The sequence below is a fragment of the Hemicordylus capensis genome, chromosome 6 (genome assembly GCF_027244095.1).
Source record: "Hemicordylus capensis ecotype Gifberg chromosome 6, rHemCap1.1.pri, whole genome shotgun sequence".
Lineage (NCBI taxonomy): Eukaryota > Metazoa > Chordata > Lepidosauria > Squamata > Cordylidae > Hemicordylus > Hemicordylus capensis.
In genome coordinates, this window is record NC_069662.1 from 38,818,073 (window position 1) to 38,842,437 (window position 24,365).

The 24,365-nt window shown below is 46.2% G+C and overlaps 1 protein-coding gene across 2 annotated transcripts in view; it reads right to left on the minus strand.

The window, feature by feature from the left end:
• The window catches only part of DLX4 (distal-less homeobox 4), an 88,128-nt gene that overhangs the window by 23,256 nt on the left and 40,507 nt on the right, over positions 1–24,365 (minus strand). Inside the window, exons 1-2 of one of the 2 annotated variants that reach the window (XM_053259000.1) lie at positions 10,826–10,949; positions 10,133–10,525 (exon numbers count right to left, since the gene is read on the minus strand). The exons of the other annotated variant lie outside the window; for it this stretch is intronic. Of the exons in view, the coding sequence (XP_053114975.1) occupies positions 10,133–10,505 (373 nt within the window). The 5' untranslated portion in view covers positions 10,506–10,525; positions 10,826–10,949. Of the gene's footprint in view, positions 1–10,132; positions 10,526–10,825; positions 10,950–24,365 lie in introns of those variants that run through there. 2 annotated transcript variants of the gene reach the window in all.

Genomic DNA, 24,365 nt, shown 5'->3' on the forward strand with positions numbered 1-24,365 from the left:
AAATCACCGTAAAGCAACTGAAGCTTCAGTTTCTTTCTTTCTGCAAAAAGCTTTTTGCAAAAAGCAGTGACACTGGTTTGAAATTACAGGTGAACTATTATTATTAAAATTTTAAATGCATCTGTTCCTCTAATTGTTCCTTGCCCATTAAATAATTCAACCTCTTTCTTGTTTCTTCCGAAGCAAAAACGGGGATTACAAAACCGTTTTAATAATGATCATCAACACACACACGCAGGCAAAGGCGGGGGGAGGGAAATCTCCCTATTGATTTCTTAATTTGGTATATACATTCGGATTATTCACCTCAAAACACCCTGAATGCTTGACTTTTGTGGGGGAAGGGAAAGACGTCTTTTATTGGTTTCAGTTGAGACACTGGGGTGCAAAATCGGAGCGACGATGCAGATTTTTTCCACCGGCTATAACTCCAGATTCGCCTACAGATGAGCCTTCAAAGCTGTTTCACCTCCCTTGCTGAAATCGACTAACTGATTGCATAGTACTGCCCAGGAATTATTCAAGGACTACTTTATTTCAATAGGACTACTCGGGAGTAGTTTCGTCTGGATGGCGGCCACTGAGAGCAAAAGACTGACGCCCAGCGACCCAGCTTTTCTTTCTTTTCTTTTTTCCTTTTGGTTTGCTTTTTTAAACATTTCGGTTGAAATAATTTGCTTTGCATTTCCACCCACAGGCTCATGACACACCCGGACGAGAGTCTGATGTTCCGTTTTCCCCTGCACATTTCTCGCATTGGGTTTTACATTCCCGTCCCAGAACGACGAATTAAATTACCATTACAGGGGCGGCTTTCTGCTGCGGGTTTTTATGATGGCACAATCTGATTTCAGGTTCATTTATGGCAACGCGAATGTAAACGGGAGTTCGTTTTCAACGACCGTCGTTTCAGGTCTACCGCTCCCATGTCATTTAGATTCTCAGACATTTCCTTCTTTTCTCTCTTTTCCTGCCCTATCGCCTGCTCTCGGGAGTAGTAGGTCTCACCGAAGTCAAAGGGACATACTTCTGAATAAATGTCGACGGGAGGATTGCAACCTTACACCCTTCATCTTGACTCGGAAACAAGTCTCTTTGGGTTCCAGGGGGCTTGCTCCAGGGTAAGAAGGCAGGTGGGGATGAAGCCTTACAGGGCTTCCTCGCAGACCTCCTCCCACAACTCTCCCCCTCTCCTTCAAAGGGTTGCGGGAATTCAAGCGACTTATGAGGACAGCGCTTTCCGACTTCGAAAGCTGCAGTACTAGCAACTTAAAAGCAATTTCACCATCACTCGTAGATTTGGTGTGATTTGAGGGACCAGACCATCCGCGTTGGCATTTTGGCAAGGGAGCACCTCCCTCCCGACAGCTCAGAATCAACGACCTTTCTCATCCAGAACTGCTGAAGAGTTCTGTGTAATTCGAAAGCGGGCAGATCCTAATAGCAACAGAAATTGATTGAAATTGAAGCAAAGAAATGGCTCCCCACGCGTGCCTAACTTCTCCTCACAGACCTGCAGCCCGAACCACAGTATGTTGACTCAGAAATAAATCCCACTGATTTCAGCGGGGCTTGATCCCACATAAGTGAGCCCGGGATCGCAGCGTAAAAAGCCTATCTCCGATGCAGAGTTAGATTGCTTAAATCCTTAGATGCGCCTTATTCTACACAACAAAGGCTGCGATACTGTGCAACACCTCTAATTCGGGACAAAGCCCCCGTTCAATTTAGAAGGATTTATTTCTGACACAGGAACAAGCTGTACAAAGTGGAGAGCGGAGAAGAAATCTTGCAGTCTCCCTGGCACTGACAACCAACCCTTTTTATTCTGTCTGACCAAGAGATCTGTGTAACTCTGAAGGCTAGCCACCTACTCCAAAAAGTAAACATTTCAAAGAAAACAAGAAATGGGGTATTTTGATGGCCCTTGGCTAGTAGTGACAGCCAAGTCAGAGGAGCCCTCCCACTTCTGAGCTCTTTGCGGCATGATTAAGAGTCCTGGCATTGGGTTGCCACTGTTGCACTTAATAATTATCACCTTTTTGAATTAGAGCAGAGCTGCGCGTTCCAATGCTAATTAGCTGCTGGTGTGATCCACACTCTTGTAATAAATAATTTGTTTTTCAGCCAAGGGACCAGCTACAGAACAATCCCTTTAATGGATTGAGTTTGCCTCAAATATTATTAAGACATCTTCTATCTCCCTGACTGATCTTGACAGGTGCCAATTAAAAAGAAGGAAAGCTGGAATTCAGCAATATAAACATGCACTGCAAGGAAATGATTGATTATAGAATCATAAAGTCAGATGGGGCCTTGTGGGCCGTTGTAGGGAATCCAGAGCTGAAGCATCCCCCAGATCAGGGATTCTCAAGGTTGGGTCCCAAGATGTTATTGAACCAACTCCCATAATCCCCAACCAAAGGCCACTGGGGCTGGGGATTATGGGAGTTGAAGTCCAATAACATCTGGGGACCAAACATGGAGAATCCCTGCCCCATCTCTGCTTGGAGACCCCCAGTAGGGAGAGTCCACTGAGCCTCAATAAATTGGCCCCATTGTCAAACTGCTCTTAAACATTAAAAGCTTCTCTTAATGTTCAACCAAAATCTATCCTCCTGCAACTTAAACCTGTCTGATCTTCTTCTGCTGCTGGGGCATCAGAATCCATGTTTTTGCCCTCGCCTGTGTGGAAGTCCTTCAAGCATCTGAAAAGTGCTGTCATGTCTCTCCTCGGCTTTAGTCTTTCCCAAGCTAACCAAATAGTTCCTTCAGCCTTTCTTCCAGACTCCTGACCATCTTTGTCACCCTCTTCTGAACCCGTTACAGTTTGTCTAAAGGGAAAGTGTGCCATCAAGTCGATTTCAACTCCCGGAACCTACAGAGCCCTGTGGTTTTCTTTGGTAGAATAGAGGAGGGGTTAACCATTGCCTCCTCTCGCACAGTCTGAGATGATGCCTTTCAGCATCTTCCTACATCGCTGCTGCCAGATACAGTACCAGCAGGGATTCGAACCAGCAACCTTCTGCTTGTTAGTCAAGCATTTCCCCTCTGCGCCACTGTCTACATCCTTCTTAAAGTGAAGCACCCAGAACTGAATACAGTACTCCAGATGAGGTCTGAAGAGTGCAGAATAAAGGAATTCCCTTCTTGTGCCCTGGAAACTCCTCATTCTGTTAATGCAGCCTAAAATCACATTAGCCTATTTTGCAGCTGCATCACACTGCCGACTCATGTTCGGCTTGTGATTGTCTGCAACCCCAAGATCTTTTTCACATATACTGTTGTCAAGTCAGATATCCTCTATCCATGCGGTTTTTTGCCTATGTGCAAAACTGTATTTTCCTCGGTTGAATTTTGTTAGATTCAGACCAATTTTTCATTATATCAAGGCCATTTTGAACTGTATTCATGTCTTCTGAGATGTAGCTTTTCCTCCCAGCTTTGTGTCATGTGCAAATTTGGTGAGGACTCCTTCCACCCCTTAATCTAAGAAAGGGCTGCTCAACTTCAGCCCTCCTGCAGATGTTGGCCTACAACTCCCATAATCCCTGGCCATTGGCCACTGTGGCTGGGGATTATGGGAGTTGTAGTCCAAAAACAGCTGAGGGGGGCAACATTAAGCAGGCCTAATCTAAGTCATGGATGAAACTGTTGAAGAGAACTGGGAGCAAGACAGGGGTCTGTGGCATTCCACCCAAAGCCTCCCTCTAGTCTGATTTTTGAACTTTGAGCACAGTTTCCCAACCACTTGCGCATCCACTTGATAGTATTATTATCTACCCTGCATTTGATTAATGTGCATTGCTGAAATCATGACGAGTTACATCCACAGGATTCCCCCAGTGCACTTAGTAAACAAACAAACAAATTAGTTTGGCAAGATTTATTCTTCAAAATACAATTCTGGCTTCTACTAATCACTCTCCTGCTATAAAAATGTTCATCTATTGACTGTTTTAGAATATGTTCTGTATCTTCTTTGATACTGAAATCAGACTGACTAGTCAGCAGTTTCCCAGATCCTCCTTTCCCCACTTTTTGAAGACTGGGACAACTTTAGCCCACCTTGTGACCTCTCACGCATTCTCCAGGAATTTTTAAAGGTGATAAACAGAGAGGTTCTGAGAAAACATCAGCAAGTTCTTTTACTATCATAGGATGCAATTCATCTGGTCCTGAACTTATTAAAGCTAGATAAGTGTTTCCTGACCAACTAATCATCAGTCTTGAACTGCAATCCTGACCCCTCACCATGCACACAGCTTTCATGAGGTTGTTGCATGATATAGTTCCCCTCTGGGGAGAAGACAGAAGCAAAGCAGGTGTGGGACAATTTTGCCATATCCCTTTCACATTTCACCATCCATACTGGGCAGGGAACCTACCGTTTTCTTCCTCTTTCTCCAAACATAACTGAAAACACCCTTTTCTATGCTCCTAGCATGCCTTACCAGCCTCAGCCTGCCTGACACTGGCTGGCATACTGCATTGTAACATTGCACTTGTGCAAGAGCAAAAATTGTGCAAGAGCAAAAATTGCACAAACACCGTTGCATAATGACAGGCCATTATTTCCAATGGTCAATACCATCGCACAATTTTTGCACTCGTGCAAGAGTCCTCATGTGCAGTGGCAGGAACATTACAACATGTGTGTAATGTTGCAAAGTATGTCAACCACTATCCTTACAAGCCTGGGTTACTTGTCTTCTTTTAACCTCTGTGACTTGTCCATCTTTCTGTTTCTTATGGGCACCTTTATTATTACTACTACTACTACTACTACTACTACTACTACTACTACTTCAGGACACTTTTTGTGCAGCACACAAAGAGTACGGCTTTTTGAGAGGATTTCCATTTTTCTCCCTCTTCCGTTTCTGACAGTGCTTTTAGTAATTATCTTCAGAAGCCTCCACTCACTTCAGGTTCCTTTCCCTGTTAGTTTATTTAGCCATGGGATCCTACTTAGCACTTATCTGAGCTTATCGATTATAAGGCAGTGCTCAATTTATTTTTAAGAAGTATTGCAGCAGTTTAGGCCTACCTGGAAGGCTTAGGTCTAAACTAGGAGGAATGTCTGATAATCCTGGTGGTGGTGAGGAGCTTTGGTTACTCAGCCGTGAAGGAAACACTTTTTACATGCTCAGAGACACTGTTATGACAGACATTTAAAAAACCATGTGTCAAGCCTAATCGGTGAAGAGTCCTCTGCTCAAATCAAGTCCCTGATATCTTTGCATTTCCCAATTAAAACATTAAAATGGCTCTGAAAATGGCAATATTCTACAAAGGGCATTCAAATTCGCCAGGGCAATTAAGATACGAAAAACTCTGGAGATTGCACAAAAACATTTGCAGGTTTACAGCCCCTTATCAAGAAACCAGTTAAGCCAAACTAACTTGGATTTCCTCTAAATTTAGCAAACTGGTGTTACTGCATTCTGAAAGACCTTTCAGTTCAATTTTTTGTGGCTCTCCTGAGGAAGGGGATTTCAAGCTTGCTTGTTTTAAATGGGTTGGGGATTAATCTTAAACCCAGGTTACTTTGTTCAATATGGGCAAGCAAATCCTCTTACTAGAGCATCTTAAATCAGGCTAATGATGATATGCAAGCATCTTATAAGAAGTGATGGCCATTTCAGTGTACAGTATCAGTAATCATTTGGCCATTACTTTCTGAAATACTCTCACCAATCCATATGGAAAGCTGGGTGCAGACACAGAGGGTCATTTTAGACTCTAAAATGTCAGAAATCCAAAGTGTAGGGTTATAAGAAATCCCCCTTTCCCTTCTAATCATATTTCATGTTTTTTAAGCTAGCATTTCCATTGCATATTTAGAGCAAAATATCAAAAGAAAAAAATATTTTGAGTTACAATGTTCATATGTTTTCAATTTATGCACCACCAACTGGCTTTTAATTTTTTTTTAGCTGCTTCTTTTGAATCCAATACTAAGTTTTCAAAACTCAGCATGCCTTAAAACAAACAACATACACAAATTATTCTCAGAATCTTGGGCCATTTAAAATAGAAACTATCTTTTTGTTGGGATCTCAGTTTGAAGCCAATTTAGTTGGGAACAGTATACAAAGACCTCAAAATAGTTCATTTGCAATGCAAAATGAGCAAGAGAAATATTAATATTTTTGCATGCACTAAAAAAAACAAAAAACAGTCAAGCAGTTTTCCATTAGAACAGAGAGTTCCAGAATTTGCCCTGATGTTTGAGAAAACATCTGGATTTTGTCAAAATTATTCAAAAGGCTATCCTTTGAGGGGGGGTTAAGTATTTGGCAACATGAAATTTCAGAGTTACTGGAATAAGTTTCTATAGAACTCATTTCAATTGTATCCCTTGGTAATATGTCAAGAAAAGGGGGAACCTGAGAAGGAAAACTGTCCATCTTCTGTGTTATGAAGGAGGTGGGATGGGAGAAGTTTCCCTCAAACCCAAATGCAAAAATGGTTTAAATTCAGAAATGTTTGCTAACTGTATGGGATGGAAAATGGAAAAAAGAGAGAGAGATAGAGAGATAGAAATATGTTTCTCTGAATGGGGCCCTGGGTCAGCCATCAAACTTACTGATGAAATGCATATAAATGGAAGGGCTCAAGAAATTCACAGATCAAATTGTGAATATGGAAGGCAGTGCAGTATATTGGTTAGAGTGTTGGACTTCGCCTGGGAAGACCTTGCTTCAAATCCCTTCAAGCTTACTGCATTATGTTCAGTTAGTCACTTTCTCTCAGCCTAAACTACCCCACGGGGCTGTTGTGAGGGTGAAGTAGTTGGGGGTGGGGGTGAAGTAGTTGGGGGTGGGGGTGGGAGTTTTCAGCATGCTACTGAAAACTCTTTGGTGGAAAAAATGAAGTTAGAGAAAGTAATCTTTACCAAGAGTCAACGAGGAAGCAATTTGACTAGGGAGCAAGAGGTTCGAATCACCACTGACATGTTCCCCAGATGGTGGGAAACACCTATACTGGGCAGCAGCGATATAGGAAGATGCTGAAAGGCCTCACCTCATACTGCGCAGGAGATGGCAATGGTAAACCCCTCCTGTACTCTACCAAAGACAACCACAGGGCTCTGTGGTCGCCAGCAGTCGACACAGACTTGACGGCACAACTAATGGACTAAAAATCTTTACCCAAAACTTCATATTGTTAATGTCCAAGATGTGGACCTAGGAAGTGCCTTAGAACTGGTGACTACTTGAGGTTACATAGTGGGAAGGGGGAAAACCACTCCGCACATGATCAGATGCCAAAGGTTGCGGTTCCATGGCGGTGAGGAAAAAAGCACTCTGTATGTGGTCAGATGGCAACAAAAAGAGCCAGAAAACATCATCGAGCAAAGACCTCTCACGCTTACTGAGTGGCTTCACCTATCTCAACCTCTTGTAGGGAGTTATTTATATAGCAGCATCAGCGTATAGGATCTCTCCCAGGGCCCTGCTGCCCAGAGGCACTTTCAATCTGAATGTCAACAGCAGGGGAAACAACAACAGCATGGGGAGGAGAGAGAGAAGCAAGGGTTACAAGGGAGGATGGGGAACAAATGCTTCTTCAAAAGCTCAAGCATCCTTTCAACTGATAACAAGGACTACGGAGCAAGGACTCATGTCTCATCCCAAGCATGCACATAGCACTTCTCCACACCAGCCCTCTTTTAACTCAGTTGCTCTGAACATTTCTGTGGCACTCATTTCCCTTCTGGCCATTTTGCAGATGGGGAGACTGAGGCAGAAAGATTAAAACTTGCCCATGGCTACCCAGAGGTTAAATTGGCAATGCCATCTCAGATGTGGGAAGATGGTAGAGCATCTGCCTTACATGCAGAAGGTTCCAGGTTCCATGCATCCCTGGCATCTCCAGGTAGGGCTGGGAAGGACCCCTGCCTGAAACCTTGGAGAACTGCTGCCAATCAGTGTTGACAATACTGAGTTAGATGGACCAGTGGTCTGACTCTGTAAGGCAGCTTCCTATGGAATCTGAGGAGGAACGAGCTCAATCTTTCTCCCCACATGTGACACAGACAGACAGGGACCTCCCAACCCAAATGCCCCACAATGTTTATGTGTGTTAGAAGCAGAGAACAGGAATCAAGGAACTTCTCCCAGGTGGCTACAAGACCCCCAGCTATGCTCAAGTAACTGCCAATTTGGTTGCCCCAGGCGGGACTCCTGTTGTCCATGGAGACTTAGACATACCCTCCTACCATTACTCAGGACCTTGCTGATGTTTTGGTATCCATCAGATTGGTTGCCCTAGGGGCAAGCATTCTGGTAGCCCCACCTACGAGGCTATTTTCAGCTAGTGACTGAGGGGAGAGATAGCAGGAAGGAGGGCTATTTTCATTTTTATTCCACAAAATGAGGTGAAAAAAGCTCTAAATTTCAAAAAGATATAGAATGATGTGCAAGGCACTGTACATCACAATCATGACAAGGTCTCTGCACCCAAAGAGCTTACAATCTGCATTTTATTATGCATGATTATTAGATATAATTAATTTGTATAGCACCATCCATGTACACAGTGACACAGAACAATATACACCTGATAAAATATATCTACATTGCTTAAGTTTCCAGAGGCTTCTTTAATTATAGTAAGCTCACTTCTGCAGTGCAGGAAGAGATGCAGAATTTTTATTTCGCTCTCACAGCCTCTCTGGCTGCTTTGCTACCTCGGGATGCCCGATTTGTGAATGTGGCTTGATGGTCGAAGGACAGAAAGAAAGGCACCAGGGGCGTAACTATAATAGGGCAAGGGGGGACAGTTGTCTGGGGGCCCACTGCCTTGGGGGGGGCAGAGTCAAGTCACATGACTGACTCCCCCAGCTGTGCACCTGCTCGGGCTTCCTTCAGTTGTATTCATCCTCCAAAATTGATGTGAGTGTTCAGACCTGGAGCTACCAGAACAGCATGTCTTTCTCTAGGACCATTCAATGACTCGCATCGTCCACAATTTACCACCTTTAAAAAAATAATTTAGGATGATGTGGCACATAGGAGATATATCTATATCTATATCTAAATCTATAATTTAACTATGCTTTTTGTTACTACTATTCAGCATAATTTAAGATTTCTTAACTTCATGAGCTGAGCTTCCGTGGGGGAGGGGGCATATTAAAATCTTGTCTCTGGGCCCACTCCAACCTTGCTACGCCCCTGAAAGGCACCAGGTGTGCAAAGTGTACCATGCAGCCAGTTGATCCGGAGGTTGCTCCGGATCAAGTTGAATTCAATGCAAACACTGGTTTATGACCTCACATTCTAGCAGCTACGAGTTTCTTTTGGTGTCTTTGATATGTGGGGCAAGACTGACTCTCTCTCTCTCGCTCTCTCTCTCTCTCTATATATGAGAATGATCGCTGGACATAGAGTTAAGTTTGTTTCTGAAAGTTTCCAAGACAGACCCAGCCAAGTTCTGACTTTTTCTCCCCAGCAGGTCCCGCGAATGAGCGGAGGGGGTGGTGTGTGTCACCTTTTCTTTGTAATGTCTGCGTCCCGGGGAATCTCTCATTTTGGCACCTCTAAATCACTTAATCCAAATTCTTTAGCTTTTAACTACCTGCCCTTTCATATTGTCAGTTAAGGAAGGCAGCCAAAGGAGAGCCGAATGCTGGAGATTTCTCTCCACACTTTCAGCAGCGCGCAGAACAAGGAATGCGAATTACGGCGCAGTCCTGGGTATATTTACTCCAAGGGAAGCCCTGTCGAGTTCAATAGGGCTTCCTCCCAAGTAAACGTGCCTAGGACTGGAGCCTTCGTTGGTGTCTGCGGCTGCAATACTGAGCAGATTGATTAGGGAATTAAGCACTATGGAGTTCGATGGGAGGGACTGGTTTTCAGTAAACGGGTTGAAGATTGCCTTGTGAGAGAGTCGGGAATTAAGAGACAGTCCTTCCTCTGAATTATTTACTAGAACAGGGTGATCGTGTGAAGGGGGGCGGTTGCTCCGGATCAAGCACTCTGCCCTGCCAGGAAGCGATCTTGTGTCGGGGGCGTCCCTCGGCGGCGCTTTAGCTACCCCCGAGACAGAGCCCCAATCCACCCTCTATCCAACCGCTGCCCCCCGCCCCAAGATGCTTCCAAGCCAACCAGCCTCGCCTTACCCGTCTCCTCCAGCCTCGTCCCGTGGCCCAGGGCGCTGGAGGTCTGCTGGTAAGGCGAGTAGGAGGCTCCGTGGTGGTGGTGATGGTGGTGATAGAAGGCGTGGGGGCTGCCGCTCGCCGCCCCGGGGTAGGGGGGATACGCCAGGGGTCTGCCGTAGGAGGCGGCGGCCGGGAAGGAGCCGCCGTCGTGCTGCTGCGGGGGGTGCAGGGCTTGGAGAGGGTAGGGGGGCGCCGCCAGGCTGGCCGGGTGCGGCTGCTGCTGCTGAGGAGGAGGAGGAGAAGGAGGGGGGCCCAGCCCGAAGTCCAGGAAGGCCGCCTTAGACGGGTCCGGAGGCCCCAGCAGGCTCTCGGCTAGAGAGTTCATCGTCATCATCCAAACTTCTGCAGGAGGCGCTGGAGGAGGAGGAGGAGAGGAGGAGGAAGAAGAAGAAGAAGAAGACGAAGAGAGCCTCCAGACGCGGAAGCATCCAGAGGGCCAAACAGGATTGGGGGACCCGGGGAGCGGGCGCTAGCAAAAGCTTCCCAGAGCGAGGTTGCTGCTGCTGGGGCTGGACAGCCTCATATCTGGGAAAGCACCTTCTTCCTTGCCCGGGGTCAGCCTTGCCACCGCCACCGGTGGCGCCACCGCCGCCTCCTCCTCCTCGGGGCCCTTCTGCCTGCCCTCCCGCCTGCCTGCCCACCACGTCCACTCACTCTTCGCCTATTCCCCCAAATCACAGCCAGACGCCCTTTTTTCTCAAGCACCGACTCCCGCAAGAGGGAAAAGACTGCCCGGGGGAGTTCCTCCTCCACCGCGCCCCCCGCCTCTCCTTTCATCTCCCGAGCTCCGCCCACCGCCTCCTCGATTGGCCCAGGCGCGCTGGTGACGTCACGGAGCCCCTGGGGACATCCCTCATTAAGATAAGCATCGCAGTCGATGGCTAAAAGGCAGCTGTTTTAGCTCAGTGGCCCTGCCTTCCCCACCCCCTCCCCGGGGTGGGGAGAGTCGGAGAATAAGTTAGAGATGAAACACCAACAGGTTTGGGCATGTCTATTTTTTCACCTATGCAGGAAGAGGAAAGAAAGTCCAGGCTGAAATGGTTGTCAACCCCTGGAGTGGCCGCGTGTGTGTGTGTGGCTGGGGAATCTCTGAAAGTCAGAGAAAAGCGACACAGTAAATAATTAATACCGATGAGGGGGAGGAGGAAACCACGACCTGGATATGAAACATCTCAACAGGTTTGGACTAGTCCTTTCCCCGCCCCGCCCCCGTCCTCTCTGGAGAGATGAAGAGGAATCCAGATGTAAATGTTTGTCAACACACATTAGAAAGTTCGGGAGCGGGGAATATTTACTGTACCAAAAGGCTTGGCGGGAGCGGGGGGAGAACAACATAATTTAAATGGGGAGAAGGGGGGAGAGAAATCTAATATGTGATTACACAATTTTTAAAAAATATATGTAAATAGTCAGATATTATTGCTACATCACTTAACTCCTTGAATGGGGACTTTTCTTCTTCCTCAAGACTTTGAAAGATCAGCTCAGTTCAGACAAGTTGTATGTGCATACAGGTATACATGTACAGGTTCTTGTGTAAATGCATGCACTTGCATTCATTTTGGGGTACAAATTCCCTTAAATGCAAGGTACAGATAGGAAGTGATGTGTACTACAGAATATGGAAGTGCATTTGTCTCTGCCCCATGATCCTTGCCCCAAGCCAAGATGGAGGTAGAGGGGAAGTGTCAGGGATGACAAGAAACCTTGCATGCATTAGAAATCCAGATTCCATTGTATTTTGCCAGGATAATTTGAGTGTTTGAGAACTTCCATCTCAAGCGTCCATTTCAGCCAAGAGCCATCTCCTTGCATTGGCTATAGGAAGCAGACCAAACTGCAGTTTTGATCCTCAGTTACCCTGCAGGCCATCCTGTCAATCATGCTATCCTAAATGAAGATTTAATTATTCCTGCCTGCAAAAGGCAGCTGCCTGCATTGTAAGAAACTGATTGCCTGAGATACAGAGCACTAAATGAAGCCAACTTTGTGTAAGAAGACCATGCAAAGACAGCTGTGCAATGCTTACCTGTTACCACTCACACCACTGTCTCAGAGCCAAAACCAAAAATAAACCTACAAAGAGACAGGACTTGCTGTATAAACAACTTTGAAAAGTCTAATTTGTTGTTGAAAAGTCGCATATGCATAAATAACAAGTTGTTCTAGTAAGAACTCATCAGCCTACTTTCCTTTCACTGTCTCTACAACTGGACAAAATTTGGTTGAAATTGAGGTCCACAAGTTAGATTTCTTGCGCCTCAAATGTTCATGCATCTGCCATATTGGATCGGGGTAGATGACATCATCACAAATTACACCATTGGGGCATCCCTATGTGTCCATACAGCTGTAGCAAATTTGGTTCAAATCAGACTGTCCACAAGTTAGTGCACTTGTACCTCAAAAGTTTACGTGTCTGCCAACTTGAATTGGGTTGGATGACATCATCACAACCAGCGCCATTGAGATGTCCCTATGTGTCCCTACAGCTGTAGCAAATTTGCTTCAAATCAGTTAAGCGGTTCACAAGTTAGCCCACTTATGCCTCAAAAGTCTATGCGTCCGCCATCTTGAATCAGTGTGGATGACATCATCACAAACTATTCCGTCGAGGTGAGAAGATACTTCTCAAAGAAAAGGCTGTGATGTCTTTCACAAGGATCACGAGAGTTTCATTGAGATTAAGCATCTAGCTAACATTAAAGGATGTCGGTGCGTGCACTTCTTGCAAAAAACTGGCTCTGAGCAGCTGGTCTGCTGAACACAGAGGCACATGACACATGTGCAGAATCATATTATACTAATGTTTTGAAGCCCGTTATAATAACGGGCGCTAGCCTTTTCCTCTCCCCTTTACTGTTTTTTTTTTTTAAATGCAGCCTCCGCCGCTGCCTCCGAAGTCCCACCCTCCCTCCCTCCCTCCCAGCTTCCGAAACCACCTTACCCTGGCCCGTGACAGTTGAGCAAAGAAAGTCCTAAATTGAGGAGGGAGAGAGGAGCTCGCAAGCAGTGCTCCTCCCTCTGCAAAGGTTCTGCCCGAACTGGTGCTTGGGACTGAAAGGACGCACTTTGGAACTTCGGAGGCAGCGGCGGAGGCTGCATTTTTGCTTTTAGTTTTCTTCGGCCTTCGCTCGGCCCCCGGTCCCGGCCTCCGTCTCCCTGGGCCGGTCTGGATCTCCGCCACCATTCCCCCTCCCGCCACCCACCGCGGCCCATGTCTCCGGCCAGGGCGGCCACCCAGGGCTCCGGCGGGCCCGCCAACCACCGCCGCCACGGCCCGCGGCTCCAGCGGGCCCGCCACCCGCCGCCGCCGCCCGCAGCTCCGGCCGGGCCCTCCGCTCCCTGGGGCCTCTCCCTTGCCGCCGCGGGTGTCCTCTGGCCAAGGTGGCGGCGGCCAGTGTTCCCCGGTGCCGCTCACCCAGCTTCTTCGGGGCGGCCGCTTCTGGCCGCCCAAGATGGCCACCGGGTGCCGGCCGTCGTGTCTCCCTTGCCCTGTTCTGCGCATGCGCTCCGCGCATGCGCAGAACAGGCCAGGGAGGCATGGACACACGCTTGGTGTCCGTCCACGGACGGACACCAAGCGTTTTATTAGAGAGGATATTCTGAGCCAGAGAAGATCTTGGTGTGTGTGTGCGGGGGGTGGGAGGGATGGTGCTAGAGACATAATTCATCTGAACATTATGAGCTGGACAAATTTGTATCCCAAAGCAGGTAATTGCAACCTCTGGCAACTTTGCTATTGTTCTCTTCATCTTTCCAGTCTGACAGCGCTCTACAGTGTTCTTTATTTAGTACTGTTTATTTCCTTCCAGTCTAACAGCACTGGACAGCACTGTAGTTTATTCGATCTCAGACATCTTTTTGTTAACACCATGCCTTATGCCACCATACCACTCTTAGTATTAAGGTCTATTCCTTTCTGTTTTTCACTTCCAAAGCCTTCCCAGCTTTGACTCCTGGACCAGATCTCACATTACTACTACCGGTTTTACTACTACTGCTATAAGATTTATATACTGGTCACCAACCAAAGTTCTCAAAGCAATATACATAGAAAAATAAATAATACATCAAGAAGATGGCCCCCTGTCCCCAAAGGGTTCATAATGAAAAAATAAACATAAGGCAAATACGAGCAACAGCCACTGGAGGGATGCCGTGCTGGGGTTGGATAGGGCCAGTTGCTCTCCCCCTGCTAAATATAAGAGAAAGATGCCTCTTTGCTTAGTTAGCAAAGCTTAGCTTGGCATGGTAATGTTTATCATTACCGTACTAGGCAACAGGGCAGTTCATGCAATCAGACCTCCATGCATTTGAGAAACTTGTACCCAGGTTCACTTTTAAAATGAATGTGGTTCCAGTTATTCATACAAAACATGTACGTGTGTACAGACATCTGCACACTCGTGCAACATGGTGTCTGAATAGGGCTTATTTGTGTGGTGAAACTGATCTGTAACAGCACACTCACCCATACAAGTCATTGGGGCAGTTCACACAGTCATATGCTGGGCTGGAGGGCTCCCTTATACCCAACAGCTATACTCAGCTGCTGAATGAGATAGGAAGAAAAGCCCTCCAAACCAGCAGCTGCTTAGTAGAGGATCAAGCTCCCCGCCTCTGACCTTGGTTTTAACTCACATACTGTTGGCAAATGGGAGATTCTTAAAGCTCCCAAAAATATGTCCACTGCTTTCTAAATTGTTTTAGATTTTTTTTAAAAGCTTAATCTAAGCCCCAGATAGTCTCATGTGTGCATTTCCCCCATCTCACAGTCACACTGCATCATGGGTTCTGTAGTGTTCAGCTTGCACAAACACTTAGTTCCACATGCCTGTTTTGCTCTAGTTAAAGCTGCAGTCCTTTTTACCCTTGCTTAGGAATAAGGTCCTTTGATCTCAGCGGACCTTTCTTCTGAATAAACACACTTAGGATTGCCTGTCCTGTAAATTAGTCTCTGAGTGAAAGATGATATTGAGGGATTTGGTAAGATTACAGATGTAAGACTGCAGACGTTGTGAAGTATTGCTCGTTAGCAGAAGCAAGCCGACGATGAACATTTTTATCAGGGTGAACGTGTGGCAGGTATGAGGAAAGAATAATTAATATTTATCACCCACCACACTCTTTCTCTCCCTCTCTCTCTTCTCTCTGAATTTTTCTAACTGGATTTTGATTGCACTATCAATCCAAATTCCATTTTTTAACTAATGTTGGTAGCACGTCTTGTGGCTGGTGCAATGGTGCTAAATATATTTTAAGCAGTAACAGCAGACAATAATGACAAACAGACACACACCTGTGGCAAAGTGTTTCCTGTTCTCTAGCTCCTCCACCAGTTCCACCATCTCCAAGCTCTTACACAGGCACCGATCTGTCCACATACTTGAGAGTGTGTAAGATGTGCTTCCTGGTATTTTTTATTTGAATATTTACAGCCAGACCCAGCTGTTGGATCTGTTGAAAGGTAAAGGGCACCTACCATGCTTATCTACAATTGCTCTTATTCATCTCAAGCCCTTTAGGGACAGCAAGCTCTCCACAGACATTCACACCAGTCGGCCAGAGTGTATTGGCCGTGTGTGACCCAGGAAAGGTTGCACGCACAGTGGTAGGTCTGATCTTTGCCATAGGTTATCGGGGCTGCCTTTGGAAAAGCAACCCAGCAGCAGTTCTAAGTGTGGAGCTATGCAAATGAGGCATCATGCTTTCCATGAAAAGGAAAGGAAAGCAGAGCCAGAATTTGGCTGAGTTTGCCGTTGCCAGAGCAATTAAATCTGGTATGGTGTTGAGTTTCTTTAGGGATTGCAGGCACAGCTTTCAACAAGGGAAGGCAGGGCGCTGGCTCCAAGATTTGATGTGATAATTGCCCAGAAATGAAAATCCAGGCTCTGGCCTCCTTCTCTGGATGGAGAACCAGCCACCACCTGTCCATACAACAACCTGTCGGCACAGAGGCCCCACAAGCGAAGCCATTTGGTTCTCTGCGATGTGAGGCTGAGAGGTGGGCTGGGAAGCAGGACCATGTTGTCACCTGTTCTGCTCTGTGTGTGTGTCTGTCTGTCTGTCTGTCTGTGCGTGCACATGTATGATTCATTCATTCATTCATTTGAAAGATGTGTATGGTGCCATTCTTCATACATGAATTGCTGGTGGCTTACAACAAAATTCATTAAAAACCCAGTAAAATACAGTAAACACAACCTCTAAAATCATAGAAATGCAGGACTGGGCCATCGTTAAAACAGGGCGGCCACAGAGAAATGTAAGGAGTTAAGGGAATAAGAAAAAGTCTTCAACTTGTGTTTAAAATCAAAGAGGGAGGGGGCAAGCCTCAGATCAAGGGTCAGGGAGTTCCAGAGAGCTGGGGCCACCACTAAGAAGGCTTGCCTATGCGTTGCTGACAATCACTCTTCTGAAAGTGGGGGGATGCACAAGAGAGCCTCTCTTCGTGATCTCATGGGATGGGCAGAATTATAGGGGAATAGGTGGTTCTTTAGATATCTTGGCCATAAGCTGTTAAGGACTTTAAAGGTCAGAATCATGCCCAGAAAAACAGCGGTAACCAATGAAGCTGGTGCAGCAGTGGAGTGATAAGAGCCAAGCATCTGGCCGTTCAAAAACTTCAGAGTATATGAATGCATGAAATTTACATGTGCATTTCATTAGGATGTAGCAAGTCTGGAGCGGGCTCTGGGACAAAAAAGTGAATATGGGCCCCTGGGCCCCACTGTAATGAAGCTCCTTTAAATGAAAATAGTTTCAGCTCTGTCTCAGTTTTAGGCGGGGAAGTGGGAGGAGTGCCAGGCGGCATACCTCCCTCCTCCTATTCTTTTGACTAGCTGTCTGATGCCCAGTGACATTTCTTTGGTTATTGAAGCTGTCAGTCAGGCTGAAGGAAGGTGGGCTGAACCTGAGCATTAGCCAGCCGGTTAGGAGGAGGAAGGGTTGCTGCCTGACACGTCTTCCCTTCCCTCTCCTGGAGATGGGGTGCACCTAGGTATTTTTGGACCTGAGGCTGAAGGGCTTTAGAGCCGCCGCCCCCCCCCCGGCTGTGAGATCCCCCCACCCATTTTGTTTGTTTGTTTTAAATACCTCTTGGGTGGCCAGGTGGCCCCACAGCTGATCTGCCACTGGCCTGCCGCTGCTGCCCAGGCCCCAGTGTGTGCACCGCTGCTATTTCCCCCTCTTCACCGCTGCAGGGGTGAGTGGACCAGAGCAGCCCTCCCCCCCCAGTGGCAGTGGGTTCAGGGGGGCCTTGGCCTGCATGCCTGTACAGTTGGCGTATGGAGTGTCGCATCCCATGACAACAACAACCAATATTTATACACCGCTTTTCAACAAACATTTCCAAAGTGGTTTACGTAAAGAAATAATAAATAAATAAAGATGACTCCCTGTCCCCAAAGGCCTCACAAGAGAAAAAGAAACATAAGACAGACACCAGCAACAGTCACTGGCAGTACTGTGCTGGGGGCGGATAAGGCCAGTTACTCTCCCCCTGCTAAATAAAGAGAATCACCATGTTAAAAAGGTGCCTCTTTGCCCAGTTAGCAGGATGCGACACTCCATACTGCTACTGCGCACACGCGCAGGCTGAGGAGGAGCATGCACAGAAGGACTATAGCGTGTCACATCCTGTGACGTCATGGGATGAAACACTCCATACTCCAGCTGCGTACATGCGCAGGCCGAGGAGGCCCGCCTGTGCCCGCCATCGCCTGGGGTGTGTGTGGCCTGCTCCGCTCCGCCGCCCCCCGCAGTGAAGAAGGGGAAATAGTGGCGGTGAGGGGAAAATAGCAGCAGTGCATGCGGTGGGGGGGGGGTGGACAGCAGTGGCGGGGCATTGGAGCTCTGGGCATTTGGGAGCCCCCCAGGAGACAGGAGGCCACAGACCCCCACCCTGTGGTCCGTGCCTAAATGTGCCCCTGCATGGATTGGATGTGTCTTGTTTGAAGCTGAGGTGAGTTCTCTGAACGGGAGCCAGGAGCATGCCAATGAATTATGGAGGAGGTAGCAGGGCGGGGAGAGGAAAGAACAATCTGTTGCCCAGCGGGTAGGGCAACCTTTCTCAAGAGCCCAGGGATATCCCCCCTCCCTTGTTCAGTTATGGCTACATCCCTGCATTTCATGCTTAACTGCAGATTTCCAGTGTAAAGTCTCCATATATTTAAATGGTAAGAATGGTTCTACAACAAAGAACTTTAAAGTTGTTTTAATTATTGTTTTATTAAATGTTTTTGATTTTAATGTAAACTGCCATAAGCCAATTTAGGAAGGGCGGTATATAAATTGAAGGAAGGAAGGAAAAGGGACACTTCAATGTGAAACCTTTGAATTAGAATGTATTTATCAGCAGCGATATAGGAAGGTGCTGAGAGGCATCATCTCATACTATGCAGGAGTCAGGAGATTATTATTATTATTATTATTATTATTATTATTATTACATTTTATATCCTGCTCTTCCTCCAAGGAGCCCAGAGTGGTTCACTACATACTTCAGTTTCTCCTCACAACAACCCTGTGAAGTAGGTTAGGCTGAGAGAGAAGTGATGGCCCAGAGTCACCCAGCAAGTCTCATGGCTGAATGGGGATTTGAACTCGGGTCCCCTGGTCCTAGTCCAGCACTCTAACCACTACACCACGCTGGTAGATGGCAATGGTAAATCCCTCCTGTATTCTGCCAAGAAAACCACATGGTCCTGTGGTTGCCAGGAGTCGTACTTTCCTTTTCCTTTATCAAATATGGAAGGATGTTTCTATCAGTTTGGGCTTAAATAGAGACTGTTTACACATATGCTAAGTAACAGCTTAGCCAAGCTGTTATTGCTATTGTAAATAGCCACTGTGCTTGTCTCATATATTTAAGCTTTTCACAATAGTCACAGACTGTACCTCTTGCATTCCATAGCCATTTGCTCCCTCCATCTACAGATCGGAGTCTATCGATTTAGGCTTAAATAGGAACATTGGTTTCCTGTCTTATTACATGTGATAATTAGTATTGTGACTAGGACTGTGTTATCAACAATTATAGCTGTTGTGAATGGACAGTTATCTTTTACCTTTTAAAATGATGTAAGAAGAATGACAGTGTACCTCTTGCATTTCATAGACCTTTGACCCCATGGTTCAATTTTATTTTATTTTTTTGCCTCTACATCATCAGAATGAGGGAACATAGGAAGCTATCTTATACTGAGCCAGACCATTGGTCCATCTAGTTCAGTATTGTCTGCTACACTGACTGGCAGAAGCTCTCCGAGGTTCCAGGCAGGAGTCTTTCTCAGCCTGACGTGGAGATGCCAGGGACTGAACCCAGGACCTTCTTCATTAAAAAAACCCCAGATGTTCTACCACTGAACTACAGCCCATCCTTAGTATGTCTGTGTCTGTGTCTTTTTCTGCAGATGCAAGTCCAAGGCAGCTAACAAACAATAACACAGAACAATATCCCCCAAACAAGACATCAGAAACAAACATATGGTGCAACACTATACACATACAGTTAAAACAACAGTATAAACAAAAACTGTTTTGACAAATTAACATGACAGCATTAAATGGCCTTGTAGAGCAAGAATGTTTCCAACAACCTCCTTAAAATATATATACCTGCCAACTGAGGATAACATTTCATGCATTTAATTAAATGGGCTCTGGTCTACGAAAGCTGATGCCAGAACATATTTGCTACCTGACATCCTAAAGGACAAAGCACTGGTGCTCTATGAAATACACCACTGCTGCAGACAACTTCCAGACTAAGACAATAGTGCTGCTTGCAAGAGGTGAATTTCAACAACCTCCCCTTCTTCTGGAAGTCCTCTGTGTCACCCAAAAATATGCCCCTGAGGGCTGCATGGCCCTCAGGGACATCTTTTCAAGTGACACAGAAGGCTTCCAGGAGAAGGGGCGGGGAGAGTTTAATTTGCTCTCCCCTCCACCCGTTTATGAGTCCTGGTGCTGAGCTAGTCAATCGTGTTTGCAACACCAGTTGTATCTCACAGAGCACGATACTTCATTACTTAGGATGCTGGCTGTTAGTCTTTAAGGTCTCTGTTGTTTCAGGCTACATGTGGGTTTTTTGCTTTTGCCCACATAGAACTTGAAATCTGTATCCATGCAGGAAAAGTGCAGTATGTGAAGAAGCCCCACAAGTTATATTTATCCTGCATGGAAAATAGAGACACATTCTGCTTGATGAAATAGACACACTTGAAATATTTACAAATCACAGTGCACACAGATATATACTATTCTTCTTTAAAGTCATACAGGCAAAATGTCCTATGTGAAGCAGTTTAGCCCTGAAACATGTGTCATTGTAGTCAAGAGTGATTCTGAGCACATATAGAACGTTTTGCTTTTTAGTAACCTCAGGTGAGGATAAAGTATCTGAGGACAAAGTACCTTTAAGCAAAGTCTTGCCTGGGACCAGTTCTCTATACCAGTTCAATGCATCACTGGATCTGATGGGTTTCCATTCTCTTTGCTAAACCGCAGCTGGTTTGCAGGGTTTCTCAACGTGTGGGTCCCCAGATGTTATTGGACTTCAATTCCCATAATCCCCAGCCCCAGTGGCTTTTGGTTGGGAATTATGGGAGTTGAAGTCCAATTACATCTGGGGACCCACACGTTGAGAATCCCTGGTTTAGAGAGCCCTGTGGATTGGGAATACAGCAGGGCCTTTACCCCTACCACCATCATAGTCTCATTCTGGATTCCCCTTACCCTAGAGCTGTTATTTGACAAGGAAAACAAGTTGTTATAGTAATAACTAATCTCTGCCTACTTTCCTTTCACTATTCCTACCTAATGGTGCAGTGGGGAAGTAACTTGCCGTGGGAGCAAGAGGTTGCTGGTTCAGTTCTCCACTGATATGTTTCCCAGACTATGGGAAACATCTATATCAGGCAGCAGCGATATAGGAAGATGCTGAAAGGCATAATCTCATACTGCGTGGGAGATGGCAATGGTAAACCCCTCCTGTACTCTATGAAAGAAAACCACAGGGCTCTGTGGGCGCCAGGAGTCGACACCGACTCGACAGCACAACTTTACAACTGGAATACATTTGGTTCAATTTGGTTAAGCAGTCCACATGTTTGACCTCTTGCACCCCAAACATTCACATTCAGATGTCCACCATCTTGAATCAGGGTGGATGCCATCATTACAAACTACATGACTGAGCTGTCCCTGTGTATCATTCACTACAACTGTACCTAATTTGGTTCAAATCTCTGTTGCCAGATTTGACTTTTTAAAAGCCAAATTTTGGGTTATGCCCCATTTGACTCACGAGTATACCCCTTAGGTTCTGGCCACCCTGGTTCAAATCAGAGAGTCCACAAGTTGCGCCACTTGCGCCTCAAAAGTTCACATTTCTGCCATCTTGGACTGGAATGGATGACATCATCACAAACTATGCACCTCAAACGTTTAAATCACTTCTGGGGAATCATGGTCTATGGTACAATTATTCAGGGTTTCCAAATACACCTTGGCGATTTCTGGCATACTGCTTCCAAGGCTGGAATAGCTCCCCACTGTCTCACTACAGTACTGAGGAACTGCAGGCAACTCTCATGCAACTCAGCCTTCGTTCTCACTAAAGTGGTAAACTTTGTCTAGGCCAAGATTGCACAACTCTGGCCCCACAACTGTTGTTGGACTACAATGCCCATCATTCCTATTAGCCACTATAGCTGGGGATGATGGAGTCATAGTCCAACAACAGCTGGAAGGCTGTAAAACAAAAAGACACCTATGCCTAGAAAACAAGCATGTCAGCAAAAAGACTAGGCTAGAGTCCTTCTCCTTTGACATGGTGGAGCTGTTCACATGACCATTCGGGAGGGTGGGCCGAGAAGGCTGCGAAGCCTTCCCTTCCCCTCAGATGATCCTTCGAACATTGCTGGGTGCACGGACTGCACTCCCAAATGGGCAGCGCTGCGTCAGGAAGCACAGAGCTCCAGAGGCCAGGACGATGAGCCTTGGCCTCCAGGCATCCCACAGTGCACCACGCGCTGAGTTTGGTGCATTGTGGGTTTCCCACATCAGATGGGTCCTCTAGGCGCCTGTCTCTGTGTCTCCTCACACTGTGTGCAGGCTGTGCCCTCACTCCCTTAACCTCGGCTAACAGCCAGGCTTAAAAGTAAGGTTTGGCTGGGTGGGAGAACTGCCTCATTAGTTTTCTTTCTGCAAGGAATGTTTTTAAATAGAGGAGCATTCAGTCATGAAGTGATACAGCCCAGACACCAGTTTACCTCAGTGAGGACTAGGCCTGAATTGCATGAGGACTGGGTGTAGTTTCTTGGTAGTGAAAAGGGGCGCTCTGCAGATGTTCTAGAATGTTCTCTCTTGAGCATTCTTATACTCCAGGACTGACGTGAAAAACCCAGGGCAAGTTTCTGCCAAACTCTGGTGAGGTTAAGCTGTGCTGCTACGCATCCCCCTTCCTCACTGTGTACCCCATTTTTGCCCCTGCGGTTTTGTTTGCTTATGAGGAGGAGACCCTGTCAACACGAGAGGGACATTTTGCAGGAGAAGTCTGGGAGGATGCGACGCCTCCCGATGAGACCATCTTCCAACCATGTTTCCAGTCAACGTCATCTGGAAACAACGCTGTCACGCATGAATGTGGAAGCTGCAGCTGCAGCCCCCTGATACAAACAGTCATAAAAAATACAGCTCAGAGGAGACAAGAAACTCTGGAGTCGTTCTTTGCCTCCTCATATCCAACCCAACCATCTCTTTGTCACCGTTGACTCCTCATTGTCTCAAAACACAAGGAACTCTTTTGAGAACGCCATTTTCTCTTCTGCCTTAAGCCTTCCCCATCAGCTCTTGACAAGTGACCAAAGAAAAATTTCCAAGATGCTAGGGTTTAAATTAACAGCATTGGCTGTGCTTTTCCCCCTCTCACACTCACAGAGCTTCCCAAAAGAAACATTACAACTCAGTGCAAACACTGTATTTCACTCAGCAAGGCTGACACCTCTGGGTCTGCTTCAGAGCCCTTTTTGATCACACTAGACCAGGAGGCAGAGAATATACAATCTGGTTTTATGGGGTGGAGGACATGTAGCTGAAGTCACCCAAGGAAAAAAAATGGCAAAAGGAACCTTCGCCAAAATGCCCAGGATCCAATCTGAGCCATGGAACTTGTGCTGAATGCTGAAGTTCGGCACTGAAACGTATGCATTGGATTGGGGAGAACAACAGAACCCACAGACCCTTTCTAATAGCTCAACCCTTTAGTGCTAAAACTCATTGGGAACACCCAGTGGATAAATTTTAAATTGATGGGGGGAAACACACACACACACAAACACACACACACACTCTCTCTCTCTCCAAGCACAACTTATCTCCAGGCTGTCTCTAGTTTCTAGTCCATCTGGGCATAGGACTGTTCAGGAGATACAGACCCAACCACTCACATCGGCTTCTAGGCGAAACTGAAACTCATCCCTACTCATGTTTCTCACATGTCCTTTCTTATCCTGAGGCCTTTGGACCTGCCTCTTAAAGAAGTAGTACTCAATGGAGTGAAGTAGTAAATGCCTCTGAGCACATGCAGAATGCATTTTCCTCACCACTGACTACAATCAGCCCTCCCACCTCTAGGATTCAGAGGAAGGACATTCAAGTTAGAGGGTGATGTTTCCAGACAGTCTGGAGCTCTGGTACCTCCTTTAAAAAATTCAGTTTTGTTCGATAACTTTTGCTTTGCATTTACCAAATTTAAGTTCACCTCTCTTTGGGAATCATCCAGGAAGTGAAGTTGTACCTAGATTGCAGGATATACTTGTGGCATTTGCTAGTGGGATTCATCTGTTCCTCTGCATGCCAAAATGCATAACACACATTTCTTTAGAATTTGTTTCAACAATCCTGATTGCCAGGAGGTACTTCCAATTTGGACTAGTATTAAATCTGTCACATCAGTCTGGCCTTGAGTGTCCCTGATTTTCATTATATGTTCTTGAGGGTTCCTGAAGGAACACATGAAGAAGGAGGAGGAGAAGGAAGAAGAAACCAAGAGAGGGAAATTGATAAATGAAAGGGAGGAAAGAGTAAAATAACAGATCTGCAAGAAAGCAATTTTAAAGTAAAATAGAAGGAGGGACATATGGGTAAATGAAAGGAAGGAAAGAAAGAGACTTTGTAACTAGCTAGC